Source organism: Orbicella faveolata, unplaced genomic scaffold (genome assembly GCF_042242905.1).
Source record: "Orbicella faveolata isolate gen_17 unplaced genomic scaffold, um_ofav_v1 contig_1, whole genome shotgun sequence".
NCBI classification, from domain to species: Eukaryota; Metazoa; Cnidaria; class Anthozoa; order Scleractinia; family Merulinidae; genus Orbicella; species Orbicella faveolata.
The window spans coordinates 28,266,814-28,285,543 of NW_028301536.1; the positions used below are offsets into that span (position 1 = coordinate 28,266,814).

Consider the following 18,730-nt stretch of genomic DNA (forward strand, 5'->3'; position numbering starts at 1 on the left):
CTCAGTCCCGATCCTGGACGCATACTGAAATCTCATTTGACCCGCCGAAATTTTAGCAATGTTACTGGTTAGCACCAAGAATCGAGAGAGATCTGGGGGAAATCCGAAGGTGAGCCAGCATTACTCACAGAGGTTACTCTCTCTACGCTAGCCCAGTACTTTAACGCATGCGCACAACACAACCGGAACCGGAAAAACATTTCCTCTTTTTGATTTAATCACGAGGTCGTTGTTGACTGAAAGGACACGAGATCGGCATTTTAGGCGTTACGTTTAATCCAATTAATCACGATAATAAGAAGGCTTGCGAACGCGAAAATCCGGGATTGTTTACATATAGCTACAGATTGTAGTTTCATTGTCACATAACCATCATTGAACAAAAACGAGAATGTGGTCTGTGATTCTTGGTATCCCGAAAGTCGAGACCTGGAGAGGGATATTCAAAAGAAGACGAAAACGTGGAACTTAACATACAAACAGAAGGACAGCATGCTAAGAACTGGTCAGTGGAATTACTGTAAGAAAAAAAACTGAGTGGGAAAGTTATCAAATAACTAAATTACGTAGTTCGAAGTTTTACTGAACTACGTAAATCGATTTAGTCTATGGGGAATTCCCTCTATGTTCTAGAACACACCTTTCTACGTAATGACACTGTTGCCTTGGGATGAGAAAGCATTCATGACTATTAATTAAATACGATAAAATTAGTCCGCCGAGAGTTGCTAACAGTATTTAGGTCTGCTACATGTCGGAAAAGTGTAGAACGCATATGAAAAGATTTCAAGCGGAACACACCCCTAAAACTCCGAAGAAAAGCACGTTCTTTTTGTGGTTGCTCTGCTCAGGTTTAAAGAGAGTGCGCCAAGTGATGAAGGCAAACCAATTGCCAGACATGCTTCCTTCTATCAGTTGAAATTGTATTCTCGCTTTCCGTTGAGCACGAGACTCAAGGTTCTCAAAGATAACGATCAACAATGCAGGTTACTTCCGACTGTAGCCTGAGGCCTTCTAACCTTCTAAAACTACATGTTAACAGCATTAAAAAAATGCGTTTAGGAATGTTTCATTCTCCCACTCTCTGAACTGAAGCAAGTAGAGCTTGTAAGCTACTTCAGTGAAAGTAAAGTCGTTACTATTTTCCGGAAATGAGGTTGTTGTGGTTTGACTTATCATCCTAGAGATAACTGCGGTTGTGATCGGCATATAAACCACATCACCTGTAGTATTTAGACAATCACAGCTTACCCATTGAGTATGTTTCTGGTCTAAGGCAGCCGGACAAGTTTTGGAGGGGTCGGGACCTAGCTAGACACATAATCAACACCGAGCCTGCTAGATGTAGTATGCGTCAGTCCCTTTCAACAGGTGATCACTTTTATTCGTCCTTATGTCGTTCTATTTTAGCATATAAACACGACAATCCGGTAGCTTACAAAAATACAAATTCAGTGGATTCCTTTTTGGGAAACTCAACTGACTAAAGTAACGATAAGATTGCATTGCGTTTCCAATTTGCTATTTTTCAGTCATATGATTGTCGGCATGTATTCACATTGTCAACAGCCTCTTGTCTCTTTTTCTGATTCCATGGTCAAACATTGATCCAGGCGCGGTCGGGAAGTCGACATCGCTATATATGACGCTCGCAGTGAAGAGAGGAACAACAACAATAAAATCTGAAACCTGACACTTTGGTTTGTCGTTCAAAAATTCATCGCAGATTAGTAAGGCAACTTAGTATCAGAGCTTTAGATCCTGTCTTAGAAGCATCTTCATATAGTCTACATTCGAGTGCTTTATAAAGCTTCCGGCAATCAGCGATAAACAGGCATATTCGCCTTACTTATCTTCCCATATTTGCTAGATACTAGCTGGGAGAATTTGAGAATGAGGCCTTATAGGTCATCATGATCAGTTGCAATTCCCACAATATTCAAACAGCAAGTTAGGTGTCCAGAATTCTTTTATGTCATTACTTAGGCAAGAAGAAAGAGGAAATTTAAGTGAACCTATCGACTTATTGCTTGTAACAATAGCAATGTCGAGTGTGATCGCTTGTCTTAGAAAGCAATTACCACCAAATATTTTACACGGTAATGTACGCTGTGTGAGTTACGGCAGAAACGAAATCAGAAAACCCGATGATAAATAGTCAGTTGAGTGTGGTGTAGTTTTCCTGTTCGTACTTTATGCAAAGTCAAACACACGATTAAGGATTTACAATGTAAAAGGAGGTCAGTGCTCTTCGAGGCTCCCCATACGTGATGTTGCTGGTCGCACCACTCAATTGAGATTGCTGCATGCATCAAGTACCACGAGGACCTTTGTGGCTAGGCACTTGATGCAGTCACGTTTGGAGGATTGATAGTGTTGATAAGAAGCTCGGATTACCCTCGCAATCCGAGGTCGCCAACTCCTCGAATTTTAGTCTTTTGGTTTTTTTTACTGCTTAATAGAAAGAAGTGCATGGGTTTTGAGCTTTTTTACTCAGATAGCCAACGTTGTAGATCAGAGTTTTTGTCTTAATTTCCTAAGGTCTCCACGGAAGAGAGAATGATAAAGAGCGACCAAAAACCGCATGTTTACCCCGCAATCAGAAAGCGTAAGACAAGAGAAAACCGCGTAGCATGTCTTCCCTCCGTCTTCAGCCTGCAAGCATAGGTTACGTCTCAGTTTCTGCCCTCGAGAACCCAAGAATTCAAATCTACCCACCCTATATATAGACAACCCAAGGCTAGTGATTGGTTAACTTGTCTTTCAACCCTTTGAATCTGTTCAATATTATCCTTATCCTTTCTTGGGGGAGGCGGAAGAGAGGGGAAAAAAAATGCCTTTCTATGCAATTCCGCCCAGCAAAAGAACAAAAAGAAGGCCTTATGTGAGGTCTGATGCCAGGTTAGATAGACAGCGAATACGAGCTAATAAGGCGATAAGGCACTTTCTCTCCTTTCGTGCCCGCTAGTATCTTTATATCTGACCTTACTGTCCTTTCTACTTACTTAAAATACACTATAAAGGAATAAGCAAACTAGATAAGTTTGGGCCGGAGTGGTAGGGTGTTCCGGAGACCTTTCTGTGTTTTTTTTTTTTTTTTTGTCCACTTGCCCTTGCATTTAATTTCGAACCATGAAACCTAGCAGCCGTTCTCTGTGGTGATTAATTCAATGAGACGAAAGCTCTATTTCTCTCGAAGGAACGTTCATATCTGTGCTCTTGAATTAACGCTCTTGGGAGAAGTTAATTTATGGAAATAGAACAGATATGAGGATTCCTAATCTGGTCGACCATGTCGTTATGTAACGACTCAAAACTGTAAGTTTTTATCACGCCCGAGTGCATGAAATCTGGTTTTTCCTAGGGATAAATGAACAGTGTTGTGGTTTATTACTCAACATGTTATTCACGGTATTTTTGTTTGTTTTTTGCTGAACAAACATCAGCAACTTTAACTTCTCCAGGTATGACAGAATGCAATAATTGAAATGACACAAGCACGTGCGCTAAAGAAAGCCATGTTGTCTGTCATTGCTTCTTACACTGAATAAAACTTTCAGAACTTTATTACCGAACACTCTAGAGAATAGATGTAATAAGTGGGTTTTCTAATAAGTAATTTACTGTAGGTTCCATTGCCATCAAAGCATAACTTTTGAGAACAGATACCATGTTAATTCTTGTTATCAAAAAGAAACAGTCACGGTCGTTATTTATACACATGAAAATTGAATCACTATGCAATAATAGCGATTTGATACGGCTGAGCTACGTGCCTTTATATGTCCTGGTCCCGTTATAAAATCTACTTATCTTTCTCAGATGCTAAGTTGGCGTAAGGTAAGGTAACCCTGGAAGGGGTTTCACGTTGTTTATTGCTATAGGCCAAAAGGCGCGTTCACAAATGTCAGATTTGGTCGTGTAAATGAATTCATCCTTCAAAGGCTTCCCTCTAAGCATCCTGTGTGTGCTCGCAGTGACCCCGCTAGTAAACTAATTTTGTGGAATATAATATGATGAGTGACAGAGTTGCCCATCGCATTCAATATCGAATTTGTTTCAGTCATGTTTGTTTACGATTAGCAAAGCTGTCTGGGTACATTTAACTTGCGACGGTTCAAGTGCGGAGCAGAATCACTTAATTAAAGCCGACTAGTGCTCGTAATTCCAGCGGCGAAGACGTCGTGATGTTTGCTCGCACGTTCGTTCACCAGAAGAGTAAGAAGTCGCTTACAGACGGCAGAATAGCAGATGCGATCGGTAAGAGCCTATCTAGACTATTTAGACTATTTATTTCAGCTTAAAGTGATCAATTCGTGAGCATCTTATCTGCAGATGAGACCATCGCAAGTGTGAATGAAAGTTGGTGCCTTTTCTTGTGTTTGGAAGCATACTTGCAAAAGAAGTTTTACGAATTTCTCATTGGATGCAGTAAATTACATGGGAAGCTTAAACATGTGCACTTATGCGTAAAATCCAGGGTCATCCAAAAGAGAACCTGGGGCACTCAAAAAAGTCTTATTTTAAGTTGCAAACAATGCTTAATCGACGACCGCCATAATTCTTAAATTTATTGGTCATAAAACTCTGTAAAAAGATGGTGTAAAGAAGATTGTATCCTTGTTAATCCATGGAGATCTGATTATTTTCTCACTTAACTTGAGGGAGACGCGATCAAGAGGTCCTTTTTCGACATATCTTGACCATCCATTCTGTCGCGTTCTTCCCATGGGCAAAGTGCTCAGTTTACTCTCTGTAGTCTCCAAACAGGAGAATAAATGGGCAGTGACAACTTTGGGGCAACCTGACAACACTTAGGGGTACTAGCATCCCATCCAGGGCAAGGACAATACTCCTGGTCGCCTTATCCTACGACCGAAAACCATAGTTACAGAACAGGAGTGATGAGCCATGAGACTTACAATGATCACCTCAATTTTAGCACTGGCACGGACCTAAATTACATAACAGAGACTATTTTTACAGCCTAGGTCAAGCTGGTCAACTATTTTCTTGTTTATCATGTACAGGAGGTGAAATCTTGACCAATGTGTTGCTGACAGGATGTTAAAACTATAAACGAAATAAAAAAACAGAGAATTCTGGTTTACATTGACGCATGTAAACATTCGAGGGCAACTTAGAAGTAGACTTCTCGCGTGCACCGGCTGGGCTCGTTTAGACATTAAACGTTTCGATCCTACTGCCACAATTCCATTCTTACACGACTGATTTGCACGCTATGAACATTTCATTCGTATCTTCAGGGATCTCCGGGAGTCTATATATTCGAAGTGGGCATATAATGAGTATGACGGACGCCTTGACTAAAACTGAAATCCTCCCAATGAGAAAATGCAGCAAGAAACGATGCATGAGCTAAGGAAAATTTAGAGATTTATCAACATTTGAGAATTAAAAACTATCAAGATCCGAAAATTTATCCGTGCCTGACCTGATAGATTGTCAAAAGACAAGTCAGTGAATGAGAAAGAAAAAGAAAGATCGAATTAAAGAAAATCTATTGTCATATATTGTTAGGCTTTTTAATAGTTCATTAGAAAATAGTAGTAGGCTATTAATTATATTCAGTAAGTGTCCCCAATTAGTGGAGGGTTTTTTTCCCCATCGGCTAGATGTTAAGACACATCAATAAAGTTTTATGTATGTATGTATGTATGTACGTACGTACGTACGTACGTAAAAGTGTTGATGTCAATATTGCCAAACTCTAAGAACTGGCATTAAAAGAAATGACAAAAGAATCTAAATCTTGCATGTCTTATGATTCTAACGATGGGTAACTCGATACTTTTATAAAATTGTGATCACATAAGGCTAGTTCTGATTGGCTTGACGCGGTCAAGTCATTCGCCATGAGGCTAGGTAGATGTAACTATAACGACTTAGTTATAATTAGACTATCATGATTGTATCTTGTTGGTTTTATCAGTTAAAAAACAAATAGAGTATCAGCTGCTTCCTGTTTACATGCTCTGATCGAAACTTGAGAGAAACTTTCTCTTGAAAGCACTTATGGCTAAATCGATAATTGTTTGTATAAGTCTCAAGTACTTATCTTTAAATGAAATAATTGTTTATTTATGCTATATGTATCTATCAAGAACTTCATCTTCGTTGATGCTAATCAACCCGCCCCCATGTCAAATGAGCAGTTCAGGTTCGCCAATTTTTTCAATTTCGTGTGAATTCCACCGGAAAATATTAAAACATTCTTGGTCATTTCGTTAGCCGAAAGCGTCGTCACTGCTCGATCATACAAAATGACAGTTCTACTTTACCACTTCTCAAGTTTTACCTTTGCAGTCCCTGTATATCTTCAGGGGCTGTTGGATAAAGATCGAGATAATAAGTGCGGTCACAGTAGAGAAGCTTGACCTTGGGACGAAAAGTCACTTACGCGTCAAAACTGTGCTCACTCAAAGCACATGTTTACTTGTTTCTGCGCTCCAGTTAAAACAAGAGCAAAATTATCCTCACGTCTCTTACAAAGCCCGATTTGGTCAAGATTGTCCATTAACAAATTCAATTCAAAATCCATCGAGCTTATTCACTTTTCAAGAGAGTTCAAAACCCAACACAAAGGATAGCATAGAGCAAGAACAACAAACGGGCTCACATACCACGACTAAGCACAATAACTACATCTACAAGATCACAAAAAGACTTTTGTATCCTTCCAAAACAAATAAATCAACCGGGCATCTCAATTGAATTCCACAGAGACAAAGCGATTGGATGCCGGCTAAGCAGAGCTACCCGCATCGAAAGGAAACGAAATGAAAATGATCTCTTCGACGCGTTCACGCTTTCGCCGCACAAATTCGGTTGAACATTGACGCCCATGCAAACAGAGACCGAGTCTGTTCGTCTCGTTCGAAGTCCAAGTGCTCAAAGTTTCAACAAAGAGGAACCGCGCAGGCGTACTTCGCGTGTTCTTACAAATCCTGGTGAGTAAATATTCTCCTTTTCGAGCTAGAACGCGCATAACTCGAGTCACTTTTCTGTGCTCGTTCGTCTAATTTATTTGTGGGCCAGTCAGCTCTCCACAATCCTCATAAATTTTATCTCTTGCGCCGATGCAGCTCTGATTCAATACATGGATTTCTGAGCTAAACTTTTCGCAGTGTATAATTTGAAGTTGCCTAATTAAGGTTACAAAAAAAAAGCCTAAGTAAATTCAGTGTACCTCTCGAGTCCATAGCACATAAGCTTTGTTATTCCACTGTTTCGCGACACGGGTCGCCAATCAAATACTTGGTCCGAGACCAATGTTATACTTGATAAACCGCTATCCCGGGAAACAAGTCATTGTAATTCCTGCATGATTCAGGGTTGTCAAGCTGAAACGTGCACAGCGGAGCACTTGATCCTCTACACGATTACTTAATGGCGTCAGACGTTTAATCATCTAAATATAGCGCTTTCTCTTTTCCTTTCCTCTACCTGGGAATAAGCAGCGGCCAACGCGAAACCTCTGCTTCTGTGGCTGCTGCACATGTATTCAACTAACTTGCATATTTATAAGTTATGTAACTTGCAGTTGTTTACTACTGTTTTGTGAATCTTTATCTTTTTAACCTCTGTAATCAATTTGGTATGGATAAAGATTTGATTTGATTCTGTAAGAAGCCACTGATAGAAGGAACTAGTGTTTCTTTCCAACTAGAAATTGGAGCATCTACTAGTACAAGTGTAGAAAAAAAAAAAAAGAGCGTAACTGCAGTGATCGACGTTTTTCGGTAGGACACGAAAGAAACTTCTCGGTTCGGTTTTGACGATCGCTTAATTAATAGGCCACGTTTGATATATCAATATCGTATCATGGCTCTGAGGCTTCCAGGACAAACTTCTACATTTGGTGTTGTTTTCTTTGTATCTAAGTCTCTTTTGGGAATTGAGATTGACCCGAAAGCCTTGGAGCCATGTTATAATATTGATATATCGAACGTGGCCTACAGTGAACTGAAAATGCTGATGAAGATTCGTTGACTTAATTCGTCCAATTTGCAGTCTTACAACCAGAGAGGAAATTGACTGACACAATGCGCTGATGAAAAATTGAGGCTTGTTTTATTATATAAATAAATGTCTGTCTGATTTATAAGGGAGCACAATTCGAGTTCATTGCTTTACTCATCTAGTTGTTTATGAAAGAAAACCCAGCCTTGTCAAAATAACGACTTGGATTATCTTTAATCCGCATTAATGGTTACATGATTGGATGACTGGGTCGGGGAGTGTCGAAAACAAAGATTTAATCACGAACTGGCACAGCTGGCAAGTCGAAACGAAGTAACCAAAACCCGAAAAAAAGCAATTAAAACTCAAAAACCATCGAGACTTTCACCCACAACTCGAGAAGGAAGCAAACGAAACGCAAGAGAATAACCATGGCAGAAAAACTTAGTCACATAATGAAAACTCTCTTCCAGTTATTTTAGCGGCTCTTTAATTTAAGTTTGACCAAGAGGCCAGGTCTTTCCCGCCCAAAGATTGATGCGTATCAAACTGCGGCTTATGCTGATTTTGCAAGCGTCGACTGAAAGGAAAAAAACAAACAAACAAAAAAACCAAACCAAAACAAAACAAACAAACAAAAAAAAAAAAAACAAAAGCAAAAACAAGAAAAAGTTTGCCCTTTAATGTTTCTAACTAGGTTGGCAAGGTCCAATACACGACACTTCAATTCAAGGCCCCAGTCGGCACCTTTACCAGTCGTATAATGTGTCTTTCTTACACGCTTTTGTAACTAATCAAGAGCACCTTTAATAACCTTTGACGTAATCAAACTAACATAATCCAGCACAATTTTGCCATCTTTGATCGAGTGTATGGCCTTCGTCCTAGAAATTTTCCACCTTTTGTTTTCTCAAGCAAATTTGGGTTGCAACAGTGAGACGCTACTGCGGACGACTCTTTTTGGTTGAGTTGAAGACAGTAGAAAGAAAATGAAGCAACTGAAACTTCTGGAGTGAGGCCGACTTATAAAGATAGTTTATTGCGTTTACTGGCAGACGGCACTAAAACGCCTCGGAGGTCTTGTTTATGAATAGACCCCAGTGGGGTTTAGGGCGAAAAAACAAGAAAAACAAATGGTGCACAACAGAGGTTTTCAAAAGATTGCCTTAGTAGGAAAACTGAAAAAGAAAAAATCCGGATGGTAAGATTCACTTCAAAACTGTAAATTGCCACACCTTAATGTACACATCTCTAATGAAGCACGAATAACATTTGACAGAACTTGGCTAGCTCTGCATATTTTCTGCAAAAAAAACTGTATGAAGAGGACACCTCTATTACGAGGACATGACATAAGTGAGGGTCCCGTGCGAGTCCGCTTAAAACTGGTTTCGCTGTGATGGGAAAGGGCTGCTTTACGTAATTGGAAGATTTAACAATGCATTACAGTAAGGGACTTTCTGAGTTACTGCATAGCCCCTATGTTTAACGTGAATAAGAGGTGCCACGCAGTTGAAAAATACAGGCACGACTAGTTATTAGTGTTTCAGAAAATAAAGAGGCTCAGTGATTCGCTGGGAGATAATTCATGGTAGGACACATATATAGTTTGCTTTTATTTACTGCCGTTTGCTTGCGGTTAGCATTTATATACTGTGTTTGCTTGCGGTTAGCATTTATATACTGTGTTTGCTTGCGGTTAGCATTTATATACTGTGTCTGCTTGCGGTTAGCATTTATTTACTGCTGTTCACTTGCAGTTAGCATTTATTTACTGCTCTTTGCTTGCGGTTAGCATTTATTTACTGCTGTTTACTTGCAGTTAGCACTTATCTGCTGCTGTTTGCTTGCGGTTAGCATTTATTTACTGCTGTTTGCTTGTAGTTGGCGTTTATTTGCTGCTGTTTGCTTGCGACCACTCGGCCCTGCCCTAACGTGAAGAGGAGGTGCTGCGCCGTGGAAACTGAATACCGGTACGACAAGTAACTCTATATCGGTCATGAATTGGAGACAGCTAACTGACTCTTGAATCGTCAACTAATTGATGTACGTTGACGGTTAAAGATATCACCAGTTTAGAAGAACAGCTTACTAGACCTACTAGTCTTCCTATTCAATATTTTTTCGTAAGTGAAAACCTGTATTCACTTTTTGGTATACGAGTAACGAGAAAGCTTCCGTTCAGTTCGATCGCCTTGATAACATCCACTTCCTAAAGTACGTGCAATGATAGCTGTGAAGTTAGTCAAGTTAGCCTCTATGAGGGGAGGCCTACAATAAAGAACGTTTTGTGTTCCTGAAGAAGTCTTAGTGCTTACTGCCTTCAAGATGAGGAGCAGAACTGAGCTAGAGCCTATACCTCTGGCATTGAGTAACGATTGCCGGCTTCAAGTTAGTTGCGTTACAGCTTGTAGTGATTGAAGACTCTCTGAAATAACAAACCTCACCCTGGGAACGAGGTTGGGAAATAATTATAAGTTTGTCCACGAGTGGCCTACAAAAATTCCAGAAAGTTCCAAGGAGTCCTGCACAAGACTAGGCTAAGTAAGACAAAATAGCCTGGGACCGAGATCCTGAAACCGGTATGCAAAAATCGCGCATTTTGTGCAGCGGACTGACTAGTAGACAAGATTGTTCAGTGCAGACTTCGTCCATTGGGCTTACAAACCGTCATTTAATTCTTCTTCGCGTGCTTTCAGTTTTCTCTACTATTGTCAGAGAAAATATACCAGAAAACAGAGCAAACAAGCCACAAGTAACTCAAGAACGATTTTCGTATTTTTTTTTTTTCAATAAGCAGCTGCAAATAATCAAGATAAGCAATGCAATCAACCTTAAAACGACCGCGTTCACAAGGTTTTCATGCAGGTAATCGCTAGCGACAGTTTTTTCACCTGGCAATTATCGAGTTTGTTTTCTTGAAATATTTGTAATGGTTAAAATTTTTCAATCTGTCCTACAGTTATTACCCAAAAGTCATTGCATAAAAAAACCAATTTAAAGCATTTTGTTGACAACAGATGAACCCTAACGCACGCAGAGTTGGTCGTGTGTAAAGCGAAACACAAGTGTGACGGGCCTTCATATGTTCTGTTAGTCTGTGTGAATTTCAGCGATAACCTGAAGATCACTAAAGTCCTGAGATACGTAATGCGTTGTTATGCAGTGCACCTTAAACCAAGGTTGGTAAATGCCTTCAATTTATTTCTATTTTATCAAAGTAAATAGCAAATTGCAGCTGTTTACTTTGTGAACACTCGTCTTGAATTGAGCACCGGTGTCAGTGAATACAAATTGAATTTGTTTCGGGCATCAGCAATTTGATCATTATTGAGCAAGGTCAGTGGGGAACATGGTTTGGCTGAAAAGATTTCCTTTTAGTCGATCAAAGGTATATAGCAGTTTAAAACAGTTCATTTGGCCACCCACTATGTTTGATCTTCACGTGATAATACAAATCCGACTGGGGCACTTGTTTCTTTACAATATTTTGCCCGATTCATTTCATTGTGCTTTCAACTTGCATTAGTATTCAACGGCGTTAGTCAAGCACTTGTCGTACCAAGAAATGAGTGCAGGATATTTTTTCAATATTTTGCTAAGTTCACTCCTTTTGGAATAACCTGCATTTAGATGCACCCGCGGTTGGATCATGAATTTATTAGAGTAGAGTGAAAATTACATGTTCCCTGATTGGATCGTGTATGATAGAGCAAGAAAAAACGACAATTGAGTCTGCAGCTTTCATTCAGTGCACGGCCATCATGACATTAGCTCTCTCAAGCTCTTATTCCAGTAAAAAGGTTAACTAGAAACTAACTACTGTATCACAATTCCCTAAGAATTCAGTGATTGATGGTATGTTTGTGATTTTAACAGTAACAAAAATGTCAGGGGCAAGGCAGATGACCCTCAGATCGGCTTTAAGCATTTTATCACAGTCTAAATGAAGCGAAAAATCGATTAAGTTTCAAGTTACTTTATTGACACTGCAGTATGTGTTCAGCAAAAGTATCAAAAAAAGCTTAAGTGAAGAACCCTTCATCAGAAATTCTCAAGATGTTGTTAATTAAGTGATGCAAATGGTCGGCGAAGCATAGAACTCTTTGGTGTTTTTCGCCAAGGCTTTTAAACCTTTTGTGACTCTTCCATCGAAGATTCTAGAAGGAATTTGCCGATGCGTATCGTAGCTTCAGTTTGATACCAAGCGATAAACAAGGTATTAATACGAAACGTAATCGGGTTGTTGAGCTAGTCGATAACCACGTTGTCGTTCATTGTCATCTAATGTTGTAACGCAATAAGTCAATCTTGTTTTTCTGCAAAATCGAACAGAAAGCGTGTTTTGTTGAAACTGCTAAAGCTACTTAAAGTAAGCGGGAGGTCTAAAAAGCATTTGTGTTTTGATCTATTTACATGGAAATTAATGTAATCCCACCAAACTCAGTTACTGTACCGGACGAGAGGCACTGTTGATTACGTGTGGTTTTGTTTCTATTTCTATTATTAAAGACAGAAGATCCAAGGTTACCTTTCACTTTTGTTCACAAGCTGTTTTAATGACAACTACGTTTTACCTCTATAAGAAAAAAAAGCTTACAACAGAGTTTTAGTTTCATTCAATTTTTTTGTATTTCTAAGGGAGTTGAGTTGAGATAGCTATTGCCAATTAATTAATTTCTTCACATACCGTTTGAAGCGTCGCAGTACAAGAACCAGTTACTCTGTTAACTTCGTTTTGAAAAGACAAATTAAGTGCCATTTCAAGTAAAACAGTCGACAAACTAAGACTACTTTGAGTTGACAACATTTATAAACTATTAATCCTGAAAATTTTAAAAGAACGCTTCATCAAATTGAAAGGGATTCAACACGGACATCAAGTATGGACTACAAGGTAAACTATATGCTGTTTTCCTTCAATTATATGCTGAAGGGTTTTAGAGATTATTCACTCGTGTGTGTTCATGTTGCTCGCACGCTGAGATTTCCAAAAGACTTCCATTTGTGGGGCAAATCACGCTGGATTCAACAGCAAAGGCAATATCGCGTAAACAGGTTATTAAATTCCATTAGTCGGTCTTATTTTCAAGGCAGTTCATTGTGATTAAGGAGTTCGATTTGAGAACAAAAGAAATCAAGGAATGGGATTAAGGCGGTTTTGTCTGGAGAAATGAGCGTAAGTGAGCGACGCTTTCCAATCTCGAAAAGACGAAAGCAGCTTATTTTAAAGGAGATTCCAAACTGCACTGTTAATTCTATTTTTTTTATCTTTGTTTCCATTTCTACCTAGGAGCCATGTCACGGTCTATTTTGAGTAATGCTTTTTTTTTCTTTTTTTATAAGGGTTAAAAAGTGAAGGAAGTACGTAATAATGAAACAAAAAGGAACAAGAATAGTGTTTATGACGGAGATGGACTACAAATGACAAAATTGAAATATCTAGTGTACATTTCTCTGGAGGCGCCATCCGTGACACATCGCCGAGACACATCAATTTCTTGGTTGGGACATCCAAAGACCACGAGAACAATAAGCATCGATTTGTAGGCTAATTAGCGTGGGAAGCCACTACTGAAAAATTTACTAAACTGCACACAAAAGGACCATCAACAAAACTAACGAGGATTGTGTATGCAGTTTGAATCAAAATTATTCAGGGGGCAGAGTTATCTGGCCTTTTACTTCAAGAATTCAGCAGCAATAACAAATTCAACCGAGATTTTTCTGTCCAATCGTAGACCGCCAGAATCACGCTAGAAAGCAGAGGCAATATCACTCGGTAGGTTATATTGTTGTCAAATTTCTTGACTGACACTGCATGCAAAAGAATTAAATTCCACGACAAAGAGTGGAGTGAGATTAGACACGGCGTATGTGTCCAAAAGTGAATTCGACCTTTATTTTCAAGCACATTCGCACAGGGAAAAATATAACGGAGCGTTCGACTTCACTTCACTTCGCTATCATGCCTAATCTTGCATGAATGCTCTTCGACAAAAAACCCTCCAACTCTTTGATCGATTTTGTTTTTGTTATTAATCAAAATGCATTTCAATTGTTTGGCCTGACAAGGTGACGGCACCGCTCCACACCGATGGTTTCATATGCGATTTGCGACATAAATGGCTCGTCACTCACTCGTTCGCTGACAAAAGACACGTTCGATAGCCGATACCACTAATATTGACTGCTGCGAGTTAATATTTAAACCGGTAATGTGAAAGTGTTGTTTGCGCGAGTTAAAGCGGTGCATGTTACCGGAATGATAACAACTTCTCTCTAATTAAGGTTGATTCTAGATCGATGCTTGAGGTGGTGAGTGTTATGTATCGTCTGTGGTCGAATTGTGAAGTTTCCGAGCACCACCAAAAACAGTAATGCACAATGCCAATATCCAACTAGGTACAGACGTCTCGTTGTGAAATAACTTAGACGTGTAATAGCCCTGAAGACCTGTTGCTTGTCGACGAACAGGACGAGTTGTTGGTTATTCACGCCGTACGCTTTGTTTTGCTTACAGGAGAAATGGGAACAAGCTTGAGTACACATGGCGCAATAACGCTAAGACTGAAGAAAAGAGACATAACTACTCAAGCTGCGCCTGAAGAAACTAACAAAGAAATCGATCGAGAAGTTTCCAGTTCAGGGGAAAGCGGAGTACAAAATTCCTCCGGTCACGGGAAAAGTCACTCTCCAAATAAACACCGTCGAATCGTTCTCAACGTGTCCGGATTCCGATATATGACTTACTTGCAAACGTTGGAAAGATTCCCTACGACTCTCCTAGGAAATAGAGAGAAAAGGCAACAATTTTACGACGAGGAGCGAAATGAGTATTTCTTTGATCGAAACATTCAAGTGTTCGAATTAATTTTGTATTTCTATCAATCAAATGGTCGATTGGTCTGCCCGCCGGAGCTGGCTCCAGAGATTCTACTGGAGGAGGTCGAGTTTTTCCAGCTTGGAGAGCTCGCTATAAATGCTGTCAAGGATATCCTGAACGAAGATGAACCTCCCGATAAACCAGTGATAATGCCAGAGAAAAAAGCACAGAAGTTTATATGGAGATTATTTGAATATCCTGATTCGAGCAAAGCAGCGCGTGTGTTAGCATTGCTGTCTGTTTCAGTAATAGTGGCATCTATAGTCGTTCTGTGCATAGAAACTCTTCCCCAGTTTATCGTTCTACCAGAGGATGACATTCATAGAAATGACACCGCCAAGATGCAAGAAATTCGCGAACACAACGACCTAGCGTCAAGGGTGAAAAACGTGTTTGGACAGCTTGAAATTGCATTCATAAGCTGGTTTACCTTTGAATATCTGGTGCGATTGATGTCTAGTCCGCAGAAATGGCTGTTCGTTCGTTCTTTCCTAAATGTAATTGATTTACTTGCTATATTACCGTTTTATGTGGAACTAGGGCTCAAGAACAGCAGCGAGCAGAATTTCTCGCTGGCGTTTCTCCGAATTCTAAGACTGGTGCGAGTGTTTCGTATTTTTAAGCTCTCGCGACACTCTAGCGGGCTACAAATTCTCGGACTAACGTTGAGGAAGAGTTTGCGCGAACTCGGCCTTCTGATTTTTTTCTTGGCAATTGGCGTGGTCATTTTCTCCAGCATGGTTTATTACGCAGAAAATGGCGACGAAGAAACCTTATTCACAAGTATCCCGGATGCCTTCTGGTGGGCGCTAGTTACTATGACAACGGTGGGCTACGGAGATATGTATCCCAAGACACTTTGGGGTAAGCTTGTTGGGTCCGGTTGCGCTCTGTGCGGCGTACTAGCGATTGCTCTGCCTGTGCCAGTCATTGTCTCCAATTTTGATGCGATTTACAAAAAGTACCGAAGCAGGAAGCTGAAGCAGCAAGGCTTACAAGACGCAGAAGACGACAAGTCGAGAAAACTGAGTCTAATGTTTGGTTCTAGGAAGACGTCTGAAGCTGTACTGAACAATGACTCCCTGAATTCTCGAGAAATCGAGCTTAAGTTACTGAATGGAAAGGATGTAGACATCAGTGATGATAAAAAGAACGGAAATGTTCTCCAAAGAGAAGAAGAGAAGGAGGAAGTCTCAGAGAGCTCGTGGCACCAAAGCTTGACAAATGGAAACAAGAAGAGGAAAGACCTCGAAGGAGAGGCGGAGAATCCTTCCGAGTTCCTATCACTGCTTGAAGATGACGAGTCGTCTTTCTCTAAGCTAGATCAAACAAATGTTTGAAAACGAGCTCAAGATGAAAGTTAGCTTCATTTTTCTCGTAAATTCACTTTGTCGGAGAATATTATTCCGAAGCGTTCTCTGTATGAATGGGGAGTACAAACATTTTAAACATCTACGAGTCTTCGCTGGCTTCCGCGGGCTTTTTAAAACACAAACAACAATAACAACAACAACAACGACAAAAACGACAAAAACAACGACTACGACAACAAAAGTAACACGACCGTGTCAACACCAAACTAAAGGACAGTTTCTATGTTGACCTGGACATCTATAGTATAGTTTTCCAGAAAAGGACAATTTTGCACTACACTAACATTGATATTGCAGGCAAGCTATTATGTTTTTCGGTGAAAAAACAATCAATGATAGTATTTTTTTTTTGTGTGAAAACAAAATTGCAGTTGTTATTGAAATCTCCATGTTATCTGGAAATCTAAACAAACAGCCAATGAAGAGTGTTCTACAAAAAGAGTAGTTTTGAAACGTGATAAAATAGTATTTTTCTATTTATATATGACGCCTCGTTTTCTATTCCAGTAAGAATTTTGTAAAATAATTTAGCTCGCAGCACGAGGAAATAAGAATGTTTGACTTGACTGGTTTAATTCCTTCTCTCCATTTGGTGAATAGGGCCATTAGCAGTAGTGTGGATAATTTGCTTTCCATGTAGTATTACTAGGCGATAATTACTTGAATTAGAGCTCTGGGTAAACTTTAGGTTTGGAACAGTTTTCATTGCACAACGTTTGAAAATTAATGACCATAATTTGCAGCAACGGGGAGTGCAATGCAAACGACAAATTTTTGTAACTGCGGGTGGTCATTCTGATGTAACATTAATTTATGGAGTATTTTGTAGCACAAGAACCGAAGAACACTATTTTCTGAATTGCGGAATTTGCGTCTCGTAATAAAATGTCAGTTTTGATATATTGTAGTCCCTGGGCCTTGGACTTTTCCTCTCTGTCAAATACAAAACTGAATCAACTAAACGGTTCGGAAACAAGCCAATCGCCCGCGAGAGGTTAGAGAGTCACGCACGGGTGAAATGGCGTAACGGACAAGCTGCTTTAAAATAATCCTTGCCGGCATTTAAGCATGTTTTCAGTAGGCTCCGACACATACCTACAACTAAACTTTACCGAACAGAACCCTACAAATGATAAGTATCGCAAAATTTTGGACCGACCCGCCGAAAGTGACATCAAAAAAATCGTCGAAAGTAGCGAGCCCACCCCTATCCCCCGAAAATAGCGAGACCACATTTATTTTTTCAATCAACAGCCAAGTAAAAGTTACTTACGGCAACTTAATAACGATGATTAAAGGTCCGGTAATACGGGCAACATTTTCCTTCAACTTGTCTCGCAACACATTGTTGCGCGTATTACCACGTTTGTGACCAACTTGTCTCGCAGTAAAATACAGTGTTGCAAGTCTGCAGAATTCTACACGTATAATTACTTAATCGTGTGTAAATAAAGATGGCGCCTTCTTTAATATAATTTAGCATTTCGACGAAGTTCCACGTCGACTTCTGGCCGTCATTTTCTTCTTAATTTTCCGTGCCAGCGAAGTTCTCTCAGTATGAAGCTCAGTGTCGTTTCAGGTAGCTAGGCGAAAAGTTGCATTTTTGCGACAGTTCCTCCAAGCCTTTTGCCTTTTTTCCTGCCTGTTTTGAAGGGACAAACGAGGTGTCCTAAAGACTATGATAGCCCTCGAGGACTTAGTAAAGGACAAAGTTATGACTTTCCGAGAGTTACTGGTCCATTTCGAATTCAGGCTCGCCTTCACCGTCCGTCTTGTTTTTTATTTGCCGCGCTTCGCGACAGCCAATCACAAGCGTTGAATTTAAATTTGTTGCGAGACAAGTTGTAGCTTCAGTAGTAATACGAGCAGCAAAACTAAAATTTGTTGCAGAAAGTAGAACTCGAGTCTACTTTGCGCAACATGTTGGCTCACCTTGCAGCACTGTATTTTGCTGCGAGACACGTTGGCCACAAACGTGGTAATACGCGCAACAATGTGTTTCAACCTGCAATGCAACAATGTTGCGAGACAAGTTGAAGAAAAATGTTGCCCGTATTACCGAACCTTAACGCGCTCTTAACAAGGGAAGGCAACCTTTTTGTCTCGAAACGTGATGAAGTATCACCAACGTTATGTAACGGTTTTTGCTCCCCGGAAGCAACGACTCCCCGAAAGTAAATTCACCCGAAACTGAAGTCCCCCAAATTGGCGAGCTCCAAAGGCTAGTAGTTCCGAAAGTAACGAGGGTCGTTATTTTGGGAATTTTACGTTATTTCTAAATGAAAGGAAAAAGTTCGTTGCTTATAACACACACGGTGACAGTCGCCTCGTTTGCAAGCGTTACTTGCGTCGTAACGTAACATTTCCCTTAGAAAGAAATGATACGTGGCAACCGAAATACCGGCTGGACTGGTATTAAGAGCTCCTCACCTAAATGCCTCTACTCTTATGGAGAGCAAATCAGCTAACCTATCAGATTTGCCACAAG

At 40.0% G+C, this 18,730-nt stretch overlaps 1 protein-coding gene across 8 annotated transcripts; it reads left to right on the forward strand.

The window, feature by feature from the left end:
- The first annotated feature begins 297 nt into the window (after window positions 1–297).
- Window positions 298–17,142, forward strand: LOC110041003 (shaker-related potassium channel tsha2-like). 8 transcript variants are annotated; one of them, XM_089270511.1, is made up of 2 exons: window positions 298–505; window positions 14,507–17,142. In XM_089270511.1, exons 1-2 carry the CDS (start codon window positions 493–495, stop codon window positions 16,207–16,209), a joined length of 1,716 nt encoding a protein of 571 aa, XP_089126637.1. In that variant the 5' UTR covers window positions 298–492; the 3' UTR covers window positions 16,210–17,142. The 8 variants fall into 8 exon arrangements, with proteins under 8 accessions (XP_089126637.1, XP_020601936.2, XP_089126649.1 ...); XM_020746277.2 differs by lacking the exon at window positions 298–505 and adding an exon at window positions 4,005–4,260; XM_089270523.1 differs by lacking the exon at window positions 298–505 and adding an exon at window positions 6,387–6,971.
- The last annotated feature ends 1,588 nt before the right edge of the window (window positions 17,143–18,730 follow it).